Below are 19,181 nucleotides of genomic sequence, written 5' to 3' on the forward strand. Positions count from 1 at the left end.
CCTCAGTCGTGCTCCTCCTACAGAACGCCCACATCATATCCCAGGACTCATCCTTCTGTGGCCTCTGAGTTCCTTTAGGCCTCCGAAATATGGAAGCAACAACACGGAGAGAAAGCGGGAAAGATGAAAAGAGGCCGTGACACAACACACATTACACATAAATGTTTAGTATAATATAGAGCAATAAGAGGAGGCTTGTGTAAGAGATGGTAGGGTGTATGTGAGAGGGGTCTTCAACTCAGAAGCTTACATCCAAGTTCCCAGGAGACCACGGAGACACTAACCTCTCCTTATCCCCCCTGTTGCTTAAATTATGGTCTCCCTTCCTCTGGTTCTTCTCTCCTTCCAGTTTTATAGACGTCCAGAGACAGGAAATCTGTTAATGTGAAAAAATGCACAACAATTAAAACCAATCTCCTCAAGCAAAAGGGGGAACAATGAAAGAATCCCGAAAAAATTCTCAGCGAGGAGGCTGTGTAGGTGTCAAATCCAGTGACAACATCGAGGACAGATGTGCCTGAAGATCTTAGAAAACACAGTTTGCACACGATACAAGACTTGAAGCTGTTTTTTGAGAACAAACCTGACGTCTTGCACAAAGAACACTTGAGAGATCTCACCACTATATTGTAAAGGCTTCATTTCTTCACCTCTCTGCAGCCTTTGGGAGGTCCATCATCGCAAACTTATGGTGTGCAGAGAGAGGTTGCTCAAACCCACAAACCTTTACTTTAAATTGTAGTGGAGGTGCCAGGGTTGCCAGAAATATTAAACACTGCATGCCAAATACAGGGAAATGTGTATAAAACGATGCACAATTCTCCGCTCGATACAACACTGCTGCTAAATGGAACTAGGATTTCTGTATCTGAATGATTAAGTGTGATGTAACCCGTGAAAGCATCAGAACAAACAGAGCACACAGGCAGAACGTGGTACTATCAAACGATGTTGGAAAACAGTTCATTTGACTCGAGAGCTACTTTTTAAAGTGAGTACTGGGACCACTGAGGTTTGAGTGGTAACACTTTGTTTTTAGCCACACAAGCTGCGCGGCTCCCGGGACAGCGCTTTGGTCCAGACTGAAATATCTCAACTACTGGATGGGCTGCCATGAAATTTCATACAGGCAATCATGACTGCAAGATGATAAATCCCACTGACACTGGTGAACCCCTGACGTTTCCTATAGCGCCACCATGAGTTGAAATTTGTGGTTATGCGTCAAAAGTCTCGAAAACTATTGGATGTATCGCCATGACACTTGCTTAGACCCCCTTTGGGATGACTAATAACTTTGCTGATCCCTTAACTTTTAATCTAGCGCCATCATCAGGTCGAAATGTACCGTGATCACAATTATGACCCAATATCTGAAAAACGAATGACATTCCAGCCTTGGTTGTACTTGTGTTTAGTGCTAATTAGCAAATGCTGCCATGCTAACACAATAAACTGAGATGATGAACATCAGCATGTCAGAATTGTTGCTAATGGTAAAGTTGACATGTAGCGTAAAACGCCATTTTGCCTGCATGCAACCTCACAGAGCTGCTAGCATGAATGTCGATCACTCTTACAACACTGTTGTGTTAAGACTTTGAATGTCTGTGTTTTAAAAATTAATTTCCCCCATCAACAGCTGAAATAAAAGCGCATATATGTCAGACAGCTTTTCAGATACCAGAGGTTTATTTTCATCTAAATCAAAACACGCTGAAAATAGAGAACAAAAGACGTGTAAACAGTGTGGGTGAGATGAAAATTCCCCAAAGGACTCATAAAACATCGCAACTCAGGAGGAAAATAACATACGATGGCAACAGCAAATGGAGGCGATCGCTGCAAAACAATAAAAGGCATAAAAATAAAGATAAAGAGCAAACAAATATAGGCTCTGGATAATGAAAATGAAATCAAAGGGAAAGGGGGCGTATGAAGTCCCAAGTTCAGGAACAAGTCATTAGTGTTTGCTATTGAATCAGCTTATGCGGTTTGATCCAAAACGCTGAGTCTCACAACAGCGCTCTGTTTTTGTTCTGCTGTGCTTTCATATGGGGAGTTTATCCTATTGATTGCACAGGAAATAATGTTACAGAAGTACCAACTCTAAGGCCCATGCATTATACATTACATCGCTGTGTGTGACTGAATGAGGTTGCCTCTGAAATCTCTCATGGCTGGATGATCTCCAGAGCCTCTCTCCCATTTTGTCTATGCAAAGGTGTTGCTCTTTGTCCCCTCTCTCCAGCGTCTTTATGCGGGGCTGCAGCAGCCACGGCTCTTTTGTGACTATGGATCTTTCCCGTGATAACTCAGCCCTGATGGCGAAATGGCCCATTGAAACTGAAAGGATATGGCGCTCCTCATCTCCAGAGTAAGGGGACACCCTTTGTGCATCTGCGTGTGTGAATACATGTATGTTATAAAGGGAGCGTTTGAGCACAGAGGTATGGGCTTTCCTCGTGCCTTGTATGTGAGTGACTGTGTTTTTCTCTGTTATTTTATGTGTGTGTGTGTGTGTGTGTGTGTGTGATGGATAATGAGTCTGCACAATGAGGGCTCATATTAACCCTCCAGGGTGTGTGACATCATCGTTTCCAAACAGGTTGGTCGATCTGTAAAAAAAAAAAAAAGTCCTGTCCTAACACACATACACACACACACACACACGCACGCACACACAGTTAAAGCCTGTTTTAACTGAGCCACAGCAGAGGGAAAGATTATGTCAGTTGTTTCCTTTGATAAAGAACTTTCCCAATACCTGTTTTTAGAAATATATTTCAGTTCAGCTTTTTATGAAAAGGCTCCAACACAATAGAGATGTATATAATTTCCAGGGAAGTCTTTTGGATCGACGTCAAGTCTTGGATATTTGACCTGTAAGTCAAAAAGTAAGTATTTCCAGTCCGTCATTGCTTAGAATGCTAATTACAATAGCACAGCAGCCAAAATCCCAACATATCTCTCTTGCATTAAACCTTCAGTTGCTAGTGAACCAAAGCTGTATCTCTCTGTAGACCATTCATGATCCCCAGAGGATTAATCTGAATGTAATGATCCCCTGACTTTTCCTCTAGCGTCACCAACTGCTCAAACTTGTCACTCACCTTACTTACAAAACATCTCAACATCTACTGCGTAAATTGGCATAAAAGTTGGCAGACATTCGTGATCCCCGGAGGATGAATTCAAATGACTTTGATCTCCCGACTTTTCTTCTGTCTTCACAGCTATTGAATAGATATTTGTTTTTTCAGTTTTTCATTTTCCCTTTAGAATGAACAGTTGAAAAAGTTGGTGATCCCTTAACTTTATCTGGATCATCAGGTCAAATTTTCTCCAATACTCTGACTTATGGCAGTGACCAGCAAAGCTAAAGACAATCCTTTGGTCCTAGTTTTGTGTTTCGTGCTGATTTACAAATGTGAGACGGCTAACGCGATAGCATTCGGCTCAAAGCACCACTGTGCCTGAGTACAGCCTCACATAGTGTGGCTGCAGTCGTCCTCTTCTTGAAAACGTACTGATCTGAGGTCAAGTCTCCTCAGCTTTTTGTCTCAAGTCAAACCAAATCTTCGGTCGGTCGAGTCTCAAATCCAAATCGAATCCAGGTTTCTAGTCTCAAGCCTCCAGCTCTGATAATTTCATACTTTAAGGGACTTGGGACTCCTTCCCCGCTTCTTCTTTCTGAGCTGACCTTTTCTCTAACTTCCTCTCATCTCCTCTCCTCCTGACCTTCCCTCTCCTCCACTCCTCTTGCTTTATCTCCTCTAATTTCCTGAGGTATTGGGTGTATCGTCTCGCCACTAAGTCTGATGTTGTGCTGTCTCTTCCCGCGCCGGGGAGCTGATCTCTCCCTTTAGACTCTGAGACTTGGATAATGTCCCTCTTAGTCTGCGGCGTCTCTCTCTCGCTCTCGCTCTCTCCTCCCTGCTGCAAGCTACATATCCATCCAAGTTGGACGAGTGGATGGAGAGAGGAGGAAAGGAAAAGATCAATGAAGATCAATGGGAAAGCCCTTGATCCTTCACTCATTCCTCCCACTGGACATCTCATGGAAAGCTCTCCATACCTTTCCTGCTCTCCTGATTGACTGTGAGCTTGTGCCACGGACGGATGCTTTGCTTCCTCGCGCATTTCACTTCAACAACATGTTGACACTCAAATGCATGACTCTAGTTTGAATATGACTTCTGCTGGTTTCGTTGTCTGATGGGCCATCTGCTGGTGTCTTGCGGGTAATGCAGCTCTGCAGCCTGATGCGCGTGTTTTCCCGCTCAAAGTGACCTAGTTGCACTGTGGAGTGCTGGCTGCTCCCTTCATGTGTGGGAGAAAATGTGCACCAAACCAAGATGTCTCAGATGAATGCAGGCATCTTATTTTGATGCGTTCCGCCTCTTCCAACTCACATCCCAGCATCTCTACATTTGAATAGAATAGCTGGATTTAGGACAAACTTTGGGGAGTAATGCATGAAGGTGAGCACGTATGGGGACTCTACAAAGGTTTAAAAGCGTCATTAGTTTCACTTTATTCTGTTATCATTGCACAAACAACGGGGCCAGACATGCAGCTGATTTCAGCCGTGTTTAATGTGTAACAACAGACATCTTCTTATCTACCTGCACTTCTCAATGTATTCTTAGTATGTAAAAAAAAGTAGAAATCCGGCTGTAAATCATCAACATGACTTTACAAAACCCATGCCGAGGGCGGGATGCTGCACCCCGCCCACATGTGGCTGCCCATTGGAGGGCTTCCAAACGCTGCGCCGCAACTGCGCCGCCGATCGCGAAAACTGCCTGGCGCTGTGAGCGGCGCAAAAGCGAACAACATGTAGTGGAGATCGGTTCAGTCAGCCCTCGCACACAGGCGCCGTGTTTGTGAGCGGAAACAATACATCCACATCCACGCCGCGGAACGGCTGGCTGGCTGTTTTCTGTTTGGATTCTGGAAACCGCGAGCGCATTTATATTTTTGGTCAAATGCAGATGTTTTGGAGGGATGCTGCAGCCGAAGGGACGAGTGATGTGAAGTTTTATCAGCCACTGCGCCGATTGCCGCTCAGCGCTTAAACGAGACACCGATAGCCGATGATAGGATCGTATTCAGGTGCTTTTACGCGCAAGTGCTGCACGCCGTGGAAGAGCAGAAGGTGTAGCGGGGGTTTGGCTGCTACAGAGAGAGGATGGTGGCAAAGATGGCGAGCTGCGGAGCGACTTCTCACCTGGAGGACGGGTAAGACTTTTAGTTGCTGTCGCTAGAAAAAAAACAGACGAACCCCGCGTCTCTCGAACAGTGTTCATGCAGTTTGGACATGATGCATGCAGATGATGCAGCGCCACTTAGCGCTCCGCGTCGACACAGGAAGTGGTGTCTTTTGTTGCTGATTAGGGGCTCCTGCGTTTGTGCGTTTGAAGCGAAAGAGACACATATACAACGATCGCTTCCTCATTTAAAGTTCGTGTACTTGAACGTTGGTGCAAAGAGAAAGTAAGAGGAGAGTCCAGCTCTATTTGTTGGTGTTTCTCTGCGCTGCACGCTGCTGTCTTGCATTGGGATGACTCACTGACGACGACGCATGATGCTGCTTGGAGACACAACTGTAAACAGCGTGTTTGATAACGAAAGACGGAGCTTGAAAGCAGTCATTTGATACATGTATATCCTTAGTGTAGGTCAATAACAAAGAGTCCATATAGTAATAGTGCAAGAGAGAAAAATAACCACTCGTTGCTGTGAAAGTCGCCTCATCATCCAGAAACAAACAAGCGCTTTAATTTGACTTCCTGCTTAATGACACTAAACGCGTGCCATGTGATGCACACACGTTTTAGACCCATTTAAAATAGCGGATAATCATCTGATTTAGAGCTGCAACGATTGATCGATTAGTTGTCAGATATTACATTAATGAACAACTGTTTTCACAATCAATTTATCAGCTTGAGTCATTTTTTGAAGAAAACAATTCAAAATCCTTCTTAAAGGTGAACATGCTCCAGTTTCTTTACTCCTCTGTGACAGGAAACTGAATATCTGTGGGTTGTGGACAAAACAAGGCATTTGAGGATATCATCTTGGGCACTGATCAATGTTTTTTACCATTTCCTGGCGTTTTATTGGCCAAACAAGTAATTGATTAATTGAGAAAATGATCAGCTCCTTAATCAACAATCAAAACAATCGTTAGTTGCAGCTGTAGTCTGATTCTCACAGCCACTTTAAGAGTTATACAATATGTTTTATCAGTTGTATTGTCAACCACAGACAGGTGAGGTGATACTGATGACTCATTGCCCTCTATGACTGTCGTGATGAGGGCTGGAAAAACCTGAATGAGCAACACCACAAAGGGTTTATAAACACTGGATTACAGCAAAAACGCTCAGTGAAATTAGAAACAAGTGCCCGTGAGGGGCATATAAATAGTTTAATTTACAGGAAACTTGATATCGGAAGGAGCAGCAGGACAACATTTGCTTTTTATATGTTTATAACCCTCAATAAACATCACAGTGAAAGCACTAAGGCAGAATATTAATGACTTAAGGTAGCAGAGGTCAACAGTTTGTTTTTTTTTTTTGTTCTCCTGTGTATTAGATGCACACAGACTGTTGTTATCTACACACAGATGTCCTCGCTCTTCATTTTGTTTATGGGAAGCTGGAGGAAGCATGTAAATGTTGTGGCTTTTATCTTTGAGCCAGACACAGACCAACACCCTCACAGGAGGGTTTTGTTATCATATTTTGTAGTCGGGAGATGGAAATAAGTGAGTGCAGAGAAACTCGTGAGAAGTCATGCCAGGGAGTTTTCATTTGTGGCCTGAAAGTGTTTGAGCGATGAAAAAAAAGCAAGCTGTTTCTCAAAGGAAGAGATGATTACCATGGCAACTAACGAGCCTCAGAGTTGTTGTGGTGTGAACGTGTTGACCTTGAAGAGAAGAAAATAGCGTTTCCTGGACAGACGTTTGAGAACAAAGGAAGCCGCAGTGCCTTATCAGGAGTAACAGACGGCAAAATTTAAAAAAACGCACTTTGGCAAGGCTTAATAATCCAAATTTCCTGATGCATCATTTTGCTTTCGACCACCCAGCTGTGCTCTTTTAGGAAGAGGCAGGGCGGGATATGACCTACTTTTTCACGCCCGCTGGTGGCGAGCTCGTTCGTCTTCCCCCTGACGGATCTCAGACGTGTTGCCTCTTGTTGAAGCTCAGTCTGTGTCAACAGGTTGCTTCAGTCACACACAACAACTGAACTGTTACAACACTTTCCTGGATAGTCAAACAAAAGTCAAAAGATGTATTGATGCCTGCTGCGCAAGGTTGAAATTAATATCACTGATCAGAATTTCTTTTTGATACTGATATGTATCACACTGTGGCGGATGCGTCAAAATAATGCAAGATAGTCAAGATAAGTCCAGTGAAGTGTGTTCCGTTGTGACGTGTTACATGCTTTCATGTGCGTAAAACAAAACTTTCAATTACTCATTTTGTTAGTTTATAATTACAACGTGCTTGGAATTAAAAATTTAGACGCCAGAGTTTTGTAAAAGGATAAAACCACTTGATCTTATCTCATCACGACATGGTGCCAGTGAAAGTAAACAAATGATGAATTTGAATATGAATGTGAATCATTCAGGCCGTGTTCAGTTTAGTTCAGTGTGAAGCGGAGCACTTTTGTTTAATGGCAAACGTAGCCAGCCAGTATCTTTCCATGGCTGGTTTCCTGTGCCATCAGCGCTGCTCTGAAAGTGGGTCAGAGTGAGAGTTTGGGAGAGAAGGTGAACCTATGGTTCGACAGGATGGGTTGCCGTCTGAAGTATGAGAAAGTGAACATTTCCTGTTTTTCTAATTCACCAACTGCTCGAGTTCCTGTTTCGAAAGCAAAAGTGCTGTCCTGTAAGAGCCTGCGGCTCTTGCAGCAAAGTTAAGAACCATCACGTCCAAACTATGATCTCCCCTGACTGTCATCACACGGAGGTGCCTCACGTGACTCCTGGTGAATTCTGTGTAGTTGAAAGTTGTGTGAATGTTTTCTCCTCTGCCCCACAGAGACGGAGATATCCCTGCGCCTGAGAACAAAGGTAAACATCAACCTGTTTTCATTCTTCCCTCACCCCCACTGTTGGCTTTCCTTTCCTCCTTCACTTTCAGCACATGTTGGGCGACGTGTGTCTGTGTTGTTGTTTGTTATGCAGCGATTGTGCCATAAGCCTCCTCTGGCTCCTTTTTAAAATCTAAAAGCTGTGCATCCACTTCATAGACTATTACTCCTCAGTCCTCACTACTTGATTTCCATATCATTTGCCTTAAAGGGCAGCAAGATTTATGCACAGTAATGCAACCCAACGTTATTATAGTTAACTAAAACTATATGAAAACTAGGTGTGAAACTAACTAAAACAATATTAATAATGAAATGCCTTTAGTTTTAGTCTTTGTCAGTTTGGTCGAATATGTCAACACATGAAGCAGGAGGAGGCATTGGTGTGTGTGTTTGTATTGTAAAACATATTCTGAACTTTTAAATCTTGCCACTGACAAATACTCCCCATATAATAATAAATAAGAAAAAAACATTTTTTAAATAGAATAGAAACTAAACTGAAATGAGCAAATCCACTCTGGGAAGAGAATGGAATTGAAAACAAAAGTTGAAAATGAAATAACAGTAAAAACAAATAAAAAATACAAAACTATGACAACTCTGATGAGAACACCTTGTTCCCAGTTTTGCTGTTTTTGATAAATGTGCACCAGTCTCTTTATTTTTCTGTCTCTAATCTTTTCCCATTTTGTAGCACCACATTGTTTCCCTCTTATGTCTGCAAAGAAATATTCAAATTAAGACAAATGCAACTGGTTATGATTACAAATGTTGCGATTTTACTTTTTATCTCCTGATCCCGATGACAGTACATACTGCCAGTGTGTGCTCTATTGAAAGCGTATAACATTGTTTTTATGTAACGTGATGTGGGAGATTGCTGTGGTTCCAGGTACGATGTTGGTGGGCCACCGTGTCTCAATGAATATAACAGATAGCAGAAACGCTGACTTTTATAGTGACATTGACCAAGAAACAATATTTATTTTGGATCGGCCACAAGCCAAAAAGGTGAAGAACTGCTGCTGTGCGCCACACGTCAACCTTTTCCTGCCCTTGGTTTTACTATTTTTTTTTTACACCAGCAGATGGCAGGCAACGCCCGTGAAACCGTCCAGCTGTAAACAAGCGTGTGTGCGCGCGCTTGTGTGTGCATGTGCGAGTATCTGTGCGGGTGTTTGCTTTCCACCTTGTTTGTCAGTCTGATGAAGGGAAGCGGCCGTGCCAGGGTGAAGAGGGATGCCTGCTGGCTCAGATGAGAAAAAGACGTCGGCCATAGGAGGCATGCGAGGCCAAGGAGACAGAAATGGAGGAGAGAGGGAGTGCAGGGTGGGTTGAAGCAGACAGATCGAGCCGAGTGGAGGGGAGAGATTGATGAGGGAGGTGCCGCGAGTGGAGCGGCGACGGCAGCATCTGCTTGTTAGTCTAAGATAAAACTCTGTGGGCCAGAGAGGATGGGCTCCATCCATTAGACGGCCAGGCACTCAGCCAGATGGCCCGGCCCACGGACAATCACCGCTGCTGGGAAGAGAGGAGAAGCAGCTCCTCTGGACCCCATCTGCATAAACGTGCCAGAATGTTAATGCATGGCACTTATCACAGGCCTCCTCACAGGGTGCCACAGTTCAGCTGCTGAGGAGTGATGGATATGTAAAAGCTGGCGGTGTAAGTCAGACATGCAGAGGGCTTTTTTGATGACTAATAAGGGTGAAGACTTTTTTTTTTTTTAAACACACACACGGTACACAAACATATAAGCAAAGTACAAGTAGAGGTTTCTCGCTGGGGCTGCACCTGTTACAGGAAGAGCCCCTGTGACAAAAGGTAAAACTCGGTGCTTCTTTTTCTCAGACTGCGTTCACCTCTTGTTACTTTCTTTATGTAAGGAACAGAGCATTTGGCTGCACCTGAGGGTTTGTCTGCATGAAATAAGCATCGGTGCGTGAGACAGTAAAGAAGCAGAAACCGAATTGCACATTTGCTCCCCCCCTTTGTATAAAAGCCTCAAACCTGGCTGCTATTTGTTTCTCTTGTCATTGCAGAACTATGACACCTGCGTAGGTGAAATTAACATGAGACACTCGCATCGCTTTACTCTTACTGAAACACTGTGGTCATCAGCAGCACGGTCACGCATTTACTGCTTGGCAGCGTAGTAACCACAGCATTGCTCGGTGATGCTATCAAAACTTTAAACGTGGTGAAGTTCCTGTAACGATGACGAACACGATGTGGTTGACAACAAATATTAATAATGATGCAGTAATAGCCAGTGACTAATAAGATGGAAATGTACCAGGACATCTTCTCACATGCTGACATTATGGCATCAGTATTGTTTCACAGGTCAAACAGCACTAACCTCAAAACCATCCCTCATTTGTTACAGATAATGTGACAGAAAGTGACAGCAGCGGTTCAGGTAAGCACCCGTTGGCACGCCAAAGCACCAGTTGCACGCCAAAACAGTTCAACTCCTGTTAAAAAAATCCTCTTCTCACATTTAATTCCTTTTTTTTTCCTGTAACTTTTAACCGTCGTGGCACGAATCCCACTCAGTGTTCGTTTTTAAACTCAAAGCAAAGTTTTCAGCTCTCTCATGCATCCCCTTTGCATATTGATTCATGAAACAGAGAACACGGGAACGTCCACCGAGGACAGCTCGGAGGAGGAAGCGGAGGATGAAGAGGAGGATGAGGATTCTGGTGAGAGATGCTTCGAACAGCTTTATACCTTTAAAGGAGTAGTTTCACATTTTGTGACATTTGCTTACTCGCCTTCTTGCTGGGGGCCACGTGGGAAGACTGCTAGTGCTCTCATTTCTGTAAGTTAAATATAAAACTACAGTCAGGAGACGGTTAGCTTAGCTTAGCATTAAGGCCTAGCAGGTTGTCATCCAGGCTCTTGTTATCTACTGCACCTCCCTCCATCCGTCCGCCCTCCGCAGCTCATCCAATGGCTGCAACCACAGGAGGCTTTAGAATTGTTGGTAGGCAGACTACCTGTTCCCCCTGGTTCCAGTCTTGGTGCTAAGCTAAGCTAGCTGGCTGCTGGTGGTAGTGACACATTTACCACAGAGACATGAAAGTGGGTATTGGTCCTCAGCAAGAAAGCGATTAATCGTATAATACTTTCTTTGTTTCTCACCCTGCCCTCTTTCCCATGTTGTCATTGTCACCAGAGGGCTGTGCTGAGAAGGATGGAGGAGAGGAAGGTAGGCTAACCATCATCAATCCTAGAAAACCTTTGTAATTTAAAACACTTAACAAGATAAAGCATGAATGGTGTTAGAACGGTTTAACCAAATTTATCTCTTTCATGTTCTCTGCAGATAACGAAGAGGCCGATGCAGAGGAGTCTAAAAATGGTGCGACTCCTCATGAAACCTTGTGTCTACAATATATCTGATCCTGCCTAAGTAACTGGGAAAACTGTCTGTTTGCTGTTTACAACCAGGCTGCCAATCAGCTCGTTGTCATAGTTATCACGGCTTTAATGGTAACTCTGTGGACTATAGCCCCAGCCGCATCTTTAATGGCAGCTGCACTACATAATTGTGCCGGCTGTTTCGTCGTGTCGTTGAGCGCTTGCTCTAAAAACTGGCCCACAATCTAAAAAAGTTTGCCTGGAGTGCCTGCCTGAGGCTTAACACAGGCTTTCATCCTCTGACGTGTGATTTTCATGTAATAATATTGGAATTGTTTGACCCTCTAGAGTCAGTCCCTGGACCTGAAGCTGAGGTTTCAAATGGGAAAGGTAAGAGGATGATACGTGATGTCACAACACAAGGAATGCTCTGTTGCGTCATGTGAATGACGTCCTGTTTTTGTTTTGTTTTTTTGCCCTGCGTCCTGACAGGTGAGAGGCTCTTCAAATCGTGCTGTGAAAAATGCAAAGCCATCCAGCAGGTGAGCCCAGAAACCAGGTGCTGATCTGGCCAACTGGTGACTTTTAATGTCTCGTCCGCCTGATGTTTTTATTTATACAGTCATATTGAGGAGGACCTTCTTTAAGCCATCTATAATGTTGTAATTGTTTGACAGAGCCACGGCAATGAGCTTGTTACCCCCAGGAGAATCTCTAAGGGACGATTGCAGTGAGTTTGAGTGTCTTTGAACATTTCTGTTGATTCTGCATGTACAGCATCGTTGACTGTGCGCGTTTGTTTCAGGGTGCAGCTGGAAGGGGAGGGCACCTACGAGTGTTCGGTCACCGGCCTGGTGTTTGAAGCGTCGGAGCGGGTCCTCCTGCGGTACTCGGTCTTGTCCTGGTCCAAGTTTGGCTCGTTCCTCCGGGACTCCTGGAAATTTGCTGGGCCCATATTTAACGTGGACACAGTCAATAAGGAGGCGTCCGTCCTCAAGTCCATCCAGTTCCCTCACTCCGTCTGCCTTGCCGGTGAGAATGGATCAGGGCTGTCTCAATCCTGCCTGTCTTCTGTGTTCAATATGTAATTCATGATCATGATCTTGGCTTCCTGGCCCATAAGGCAATGCTGCGACTGTAAAATATTTCCAAGAAAGGTGTCGCCTGGAGGTTGTTTTGAATACAGTTGATCTCTGTGAAAGTGAGCAGTTCTTAATTATTAACTAAGATTATGACCCATCTTAAGGCTGTTACACAAAATATTTAATTTTAGCTGGTATCATAATCTTTTATCTATCATTTAAAGCTGCTGGAGGTGAAACATAAAACCCTCTGTTTCCCCACTATCTTCACACAGCTCAAGAAAATGAGATGACATTCAGCGTCCTGCACATAAAGGACAACCGTCCACGCATCGAGCCGACCGTGGACCACTCAGGTAGCCACGTCAAGTGGAACGTGACGTCCCTGTCCCCCGTGGGTCCCATCATTGAGACGAACCAGTCTGTGGAGCGTCACGGGGTGGTCCTGGTCTACAAGCAGCTGGCCAGTGACAACAACAGCTACAGCTTCCACGTCTACCTGGCAACCAACAGCTCATCCGACATCAAGGTAGGCATTGGTGAATACTGTGTGTGCCTCATTGTTCCAAAATCATCCCCAGCGTGGAAGTGAAATCATTTATTTTTTAGAAATGTCATTTCAAGTCGGCCCTGCAGTTGATGAGTGACAGTTTCCCCACTCTGACTTGACAAACGCAGCACTGTCTGGGCTGTCATTAGTCTTTACTTGCATTTTCGAAACTGATAAAAAACGCGACAGCTGTTCTGGAAACGCGGTCAAATTTCTCCAAAACCTCCTGTAGCTGCAGCAGGATCCTGTTTAATCTGCTTCAAACAGGCTCTTTAATCTGTAAATTTTACACGTCTGGCAATTTTACATCAGTCAGGCAGTTTTACTTCAGTGTCACGACTGAAAAAAAAGAGCCTCACAGTTGCTTCCACCATCTGTCTGCTCAGGACGGAGTAACATTTCCGTATCTGTTCCTGCACGGTGACGAAATACTGCACTTACATTTGTGGGTACAGTGCACGCAAGGTCATGGTCTGAGTGTCTGAATACACACACACAAGTTTATCAAATCGGATGTATCATATGCCCAGCTGCTTAACGCTGCAGTAGATTTTCACATGTAATTACCATTTCTTATGCATATGGACATAAAACCGTTAACGATCCTCTTTTAAAATAATGTGAATGAGCCAAAGTCAAAGTGAAAACCTCCTTGTGGCTTTTCGCTTCAAAGGGCATTTTGTGTTTTAATTGAGGAATTTTTCCCCTGACGTGCGAGAAGATGAAAAAACAAAGAAAATACAGAAAATCCCGTCCCTCCATGCACAGCGCAAAGAAATATTCCATTCATGAGACCATCACCTGAGTCTCCCTGCCAACTACTGACTGGATAAAACTCCAGCAAAATGCCTGCGAACCCTGTGAATGAATGATTGTGTAAAAAATGAGAGCCGTAACGTAACTTTCACTTCTTGTTCATATTTGGAACTGCGCTGGCCTCGATACTGTAAGACCTTATAAAGTCCAGGTTTGTGTAATACACTATGATATGGTATAATACACAGAAGCAACGCTCCAACAGAGAGTTCATATGATGATGTCATACAGTATATTACAATGCAAAAATGTGATAACACACTACATTATATTGTTGAAAAGCGGAAATGTCAGCATGCATGACAGTAAGGGCTGCTGAGACCAAGCTCTCTTATCCAAGCTGCCCTGAATAAAATACATATCAAACATAGCATACAGAGTGCACACAACAACAGTCAAAGACCAGCCTTTTTTTTTGTGGAGCATAATAGCCGGTCTCAGTATTGATGCAACCCTTTTCCCAAAAAAGTCTGGACGCTGTGTAAAGCATAAATAAAACAGAATGTGATAATTTGCAAATTCTTTTTGGCAAATACTCAATTGAAAACAGCACAAAGACAATATATTTAATGTTCTGCCTCATCAATGTCATCGATTTCTGTAAATATCTGCTTACTCTGAATTTCAAGTTGTGGAACGCTCCAATAACACCTGTTTGGGACGTTCCACAGGTAAACAGGTTCATTGGTAACAGGTGATAGTATCATGATTGGGTATGTCCTCGAAAGGCTCAGTCGTTCACAAGCACGTTTGACAAGGTTGTGTTCTGCTCAGTTAGCCAGGGTGTCTTAGTGTATGTTCTAACGGGTTGCCAGGTTTGATAGGAGGTCTTTAGGGAACCTCTCTCTCAGGGAGAACCTAAATCCTCTCAGGCCCAATGCACTGCAGTATCTCATGAAAACATCTGTCATGGGTAGGTGGGGATGGATGTGTCCATTTAAGGACAACAAGAGCGGTGAATGCAATAACGTTAAATGTGTGGGCCATAGAGGGAATCACAAGAAGGGCAGTGAGGGGGTTGAGGTCTACTGTCAAATACCACAAGCCAAAAGTCTGATATTGTGGGCATGGCCAACACATGTGCATGCATGACGGTATGTGAGTGGGTTATTGCTACAGTCATTTTGTAACACGGTACAGCTGAGGTCACTCAGGAAGTGTGTTTGTGGTTGTTTGAGCATGTGCGTTTGAGTGGATGCAGCTGGTGAATAATCATACCATACTTGCTGTAACTGGGAAAAATGTGGTAATTCGTGTTTTCCCATCTGATGATTTTTTCCCTCACTGTGTACATTATGATGCTCTGTCCAGCAGTCACCGACGAGGGCGGAAGCCCGAACGGCTGTGCTGAGCCGTCTGAGAGAGTCGTCAGTCTTCCAACCCCCGCCCGTCTCTTAAAATGTGTTTTACAGAATGTTAATCACCATTCAGGCTGCTCATCATCTGTCGCCTCATCTTGTACTCCTTCCTGCTGTCCTTATTTAAACCAGGATATAGCCAAACAGGTGCGAGGCTACAAGAACCGTCACATCCGGATAGATAAGCCTCCCACATGTATACTGGATGAGGGGATGTATCGTCTCATGAGCGAGCCGGAGGGAGAGATCAAACCTCAGGTGCGTCTCTTTGCGCGTGCATGTGTGAAATCATTTGTATTGCAAAAATCTACATTGCATTATGCGTCTGAATTATTATTGCCATCATCATATTTGCATTTGTTATGCGTTGACTTATTTTGAACTGTTTGTCTCTGCAGGATTTGAAATTCACCCATGCGGTGACTAAGATGAAAGGCTACTTCGAAGCTTTCTTCGAGCAGCCTCCTCCCTTTAAATTGTCTCTTATAGAGATTGACAGTGAGGAGACTGTGTGGTCGGCCACCATCAGAGAAGGTACCAGAGCATTTAGTCACACGGAACATGTTTGGCGATTTGCAGGTGAAAGAATTAACGTTTAGGTGTTTAGGCTAAAATCAGTAACCTGATGCATCCTTGGAAACTGTTTGGAAACGGGCAGGTGATTGGATGAATCATCTGTCCGTCAAGCCTCCAGTGTTGTTCTTTGCTCATCTTTTAATGAGGAAATACTCTCCAGTTCTGATATAACTGATGCTGTAGCAGCATCTACGCTAACGCTACGCTAACCTATCCGCCACTGTATGAACAGTCTCGCTGACGTCACACCTAAACCAGCTGCCAGTTGTTCCTCGCAGGATGCCGATTGGTCCGAATGACTGTGGTTCGGTCACAAGCGCATAACTTGAAGCCTGGCAAGATGGATTCTTGCAATGTGTGATCTCCCAAATCCAGCTGCCGGCTGTATTTGTTTGAAAAGAACCTTTTTTTCTGTTTTCATTGGGCAGCTGACAGTAACAGGAAACATACATCTTTTTATCTGCAAATCAACCAAAGAAGTGTTCACTGGGTGTTTACTGTTGTGCTCCAGAGTGGTGACGACTATCTTATTTTTCACTCTCTCTTTTTTTTTTTTTAGGTGACTGTGTGGATAACACAGAAAAGAAGCCAAGGAAAAGGACAAACAGTGAGCTTGTTGTTTTTCTTGTTTTTAATGCGATTTTTCCATCCCAACATGCTCACTCACACCGTATCTGTCTCTCTCACAGGCAGACAGAGGAGCAGCAGCCCCTCAGAAGAAGAAACGGTCTGTAAAAGACCTCGATGGCAGGACGAGTCAGGTGACTTTGCACCTTCTTTTGCTAACTATACTGATTTCAGAAGCGCTTTGTTTTTCCCCAAGTCAGCAGAAACCAGCCCACACCTGAACAATTTCTAGACGCACGGGCGAAAATGAAACTGAAATCGAGTACCTGCTTGTGTTCCCCAGATGGAGTGAAAACAGCGATGACTCAGGCCCGGGACATGTCAGAGAAGCAGCTACTGCAGGTGGCCAAGCGGCTCGGGAAGGAGTGGAAGCAGGTGGCCATCTTTCTAGACTTGGACTCCAAGGACCTCTATGACATCCAGGCGGCAGAGAATGACGTGACCATGCAGAAGCTGAAGATGCTGGTGGAGTGGAAGAGCAGAAGGCGGCCGGGAGAGGCCACGGCGCACCACCTGTGGAACAGTGTGAAGGACCTGGATGACCTGCCAAATGAGGTCCATCAGACACTGCGCGGTAATGAACTGCAGACATACGTAAATAACCCAGTGGAATAGATATAATAACTACAATTTGAAAAGATTATTAAAAATAAATTTCAGCCATGCAGACAGCCCTGTGAGGCCGTATTCAGGCACAGCTGTCCTTAGAGTTCAATGCTAACATCATGCTAACACGCTCACAGTGACGGTAATAAGATTCTGATGAGCAGCAGGTGCAGTATTTACCATGTTCACGATCTTAGTTTAATGTGTTTGCATGCTAACATTTGCTAACTAGCACTGAACAGGAAGCACAGCTGAGGCTGATGGGAATGTTGTCAGTTTTGCAGGCATTTGCTCATAAACTTAAGTGCCGGACAAACTGAAATGTTGACCCGATGATCCTGGTAGGAAACTGCTGAGATATGTCAGTCTGGCTGACCCACCGTCCAAGATTGGCATCCACAGTGCCACTCTGCTAGCACAGCTAACCTGCTGCAGACTACATCATCTATTTTATGACATCATATCGGTAACTAGCCCTGACCCAACGCTGTGTATTACTTAAAGCACAATCTGCTCACAAAAGGTGTTGCAGGAAAAATGATGAAATTGCAAACTCACTGGATCTTCTTTGCTACCTATAAGCTGGGAGATGGTGCAGGACTGCTTCCTTAGTACTAGTGCCTATCATGGTGTTCATTCTCATGAACACGTGTACACAGTGGGCTGACAAGTTGCTGTGTTCTGTTTCTGTGTGTCTTTTTTTCAGACATGATGCACAATCAAGAGGCTAAGTGAAAGATATTTGACTCAAAGTGACTGTTGGGTATCTGCGATATCTGCTCCATCATGGATCTCAGGAATGCAACAAAGCAGAGTTGACTAGATGGACCAAACATCAGCTCTTCTCTCAGTTTGAGGTTCTCTTTTGAATATTTGATATTTGAATACATGAAAGTGGCCTGTTTTTGTATTGCCTTTGAATGGACATTTTCCCTAATTTTGTTAATATTAATATGGTCACTTGATCCTGAAATAAATACAAAATGGATGAGCTGTACCCAAAGCTCCCTCTGTGTTGCCAGAATTTAATGCTCAGCATTATCATGTTCAAAAATGACCAGTAGTGTATAGAGGTGCAGAGTTCACTGAGATATCAAGTAGCTAATTATGTAGCCAGTAACAGATGGAAATGTAGGTGCTGCAGTGTTGAAACTGCAAAAAATGGGAAAAATCCAACCTGTGTATTTTGTTTCACTTTTAAATGTGATGTTTGTGGGACTTTTTATAAAATAATTAGGCATTACATCACATGCACGTGCCTGTGACTCTCCAAATCATTACGGACTGAATTGCGTTTTTATTATTTTTACTTGTGCACTGTATGTCCTGTACATATCTTTTTTTTACCGACTTTTTCAAACCTGTGAACTATTTTTTTAAGTCTGTTTTGTCTGTTTATGCCTGTTTGTGTTTTATTTGACAACCCTCAACCTGAAAAACTAAATGGAACTGCATAATTCTGTTCATTTTGTTTAACTTGAATTATGAATCTTGCCCACCTGCGACTGGGCCGCACATCAGGTGTCTATTGAATATAAATGTGTGTGTGTTAAAGAAGTGTAAATTGTGAGAAAACCACTAAACACAAACATTTGGATTCAGGGCTGAATTTTAAGTATTCTACCTGTGTGAGTGCAGCTGCAGCCTGGAAGCATTCATATATAATTTTATGAGTCTTCTTTTCAAGGTTTATCTTGTAGCAGCGAACCTTAAAACACACAAACTCTACTGTAAGCTGCCTCTGGAAACATTTCAGTTACATTTTCTCAACATTCCACCATTAGTCACAGCTTTGTTTCGGTTGTGCCTCTTTTTAAATGGCATTTGTCATATCTGAACACTATTTTGGAAAACCTGCATGGCATCTGGAATGTCCAGTCTTTTAGGGTCTTCCATGCCAATCTTGTGCAGTAATGTTTACAGTCAGAGAACGGGGTCGCTTCCTTAAACAATTCAACACCAACAATCCAGTCCGTCCTTTTACACTTGTGTCTATCATGCCTGAGGCCCTCCAAAGAATTGTGGAATAATTGCAAAGAAGCAAAATGTTGACCAAATAAAACAAGAAAAAGCCTTC

At 43.7% G+C, this 19,181-nt stretch overlaps 1 protein-coding gene across 1 annotated transcript; it reads left to right on the plus strand.

The window, feature by feature from the left end:
- The first annotated feature begins 4,825 nt into the window (after positions 1-4,825).
- Positions 4,826-19,172, plus strand: si:dkeyp-97b10.3. The gene is made up of 17 exons (XM_041941435.1): positions 4,826-5,244; positions 8,069-8,100; positions 10,513-10,545; positions 10,757-10,828; positions 11,305-11,337; positions 11,455-11,490; positions 11,838-11,879; positions 11,982-12,031; positions 12,167-12,219; positions 12,295-12,521; positions 12,847-13,100; positions 15,428-15,553; positions 15,694-15,829; positions 16,431-16,478; positions 16,561-16,632; positions 16,782-17,072; positions 17,811-19,172. Exons 1-17 carry the CDS (start codon positions 5,195-5,197, stop codon positions 17,837-17,839), a joined length of 1,584 nt encoding a protein of 527 aa, XP_041797369.1. The 5' UTR covers positions 4,826-5,194; the 3' UTR covers positions 17,840-19,172.
- Positions 19,173-19,181: the final 9 nt, after the last annotated feature.

This window comes from Chelmon rostratus, chromosome 7 (assembly GCF_017976325.1).
Source record: "Chelmon rostratus isolate fCheRos1 chromosome 7, fCheRos1.pri, whole genome shotgun sequence".
NCBI lineage: Eukaryota > Metazoa > Chordata > Actinopteri > Chaetodontiformes > Chaetodontidae > Chelmon > Chelmon rostratus.

Coding starts and splice junctions, on each gene's coding strand:
- si:dkeyp-97b10.3 (XM_041941435.1), top strand. CDS start 5,195: ATGGTGGCAAAGATGGCGAGCTGCGGAGCGACTTCTCACCTGGAGGAC. Junction 5,245..8,068: donor ACTTCTCACCTGGAGGACGG/GTAAGACTTTTA, acceptor TCTGCCCCACAG/AGACGGAGATATCCCTGCGC. Junction 16,479..16,560: donor GCCAAGGAAAAGGACAAACA/GTGAGCTTGTTG, acceptor TCTCTCTCACAG/GCAGACAGAGGAGCAGCAGC.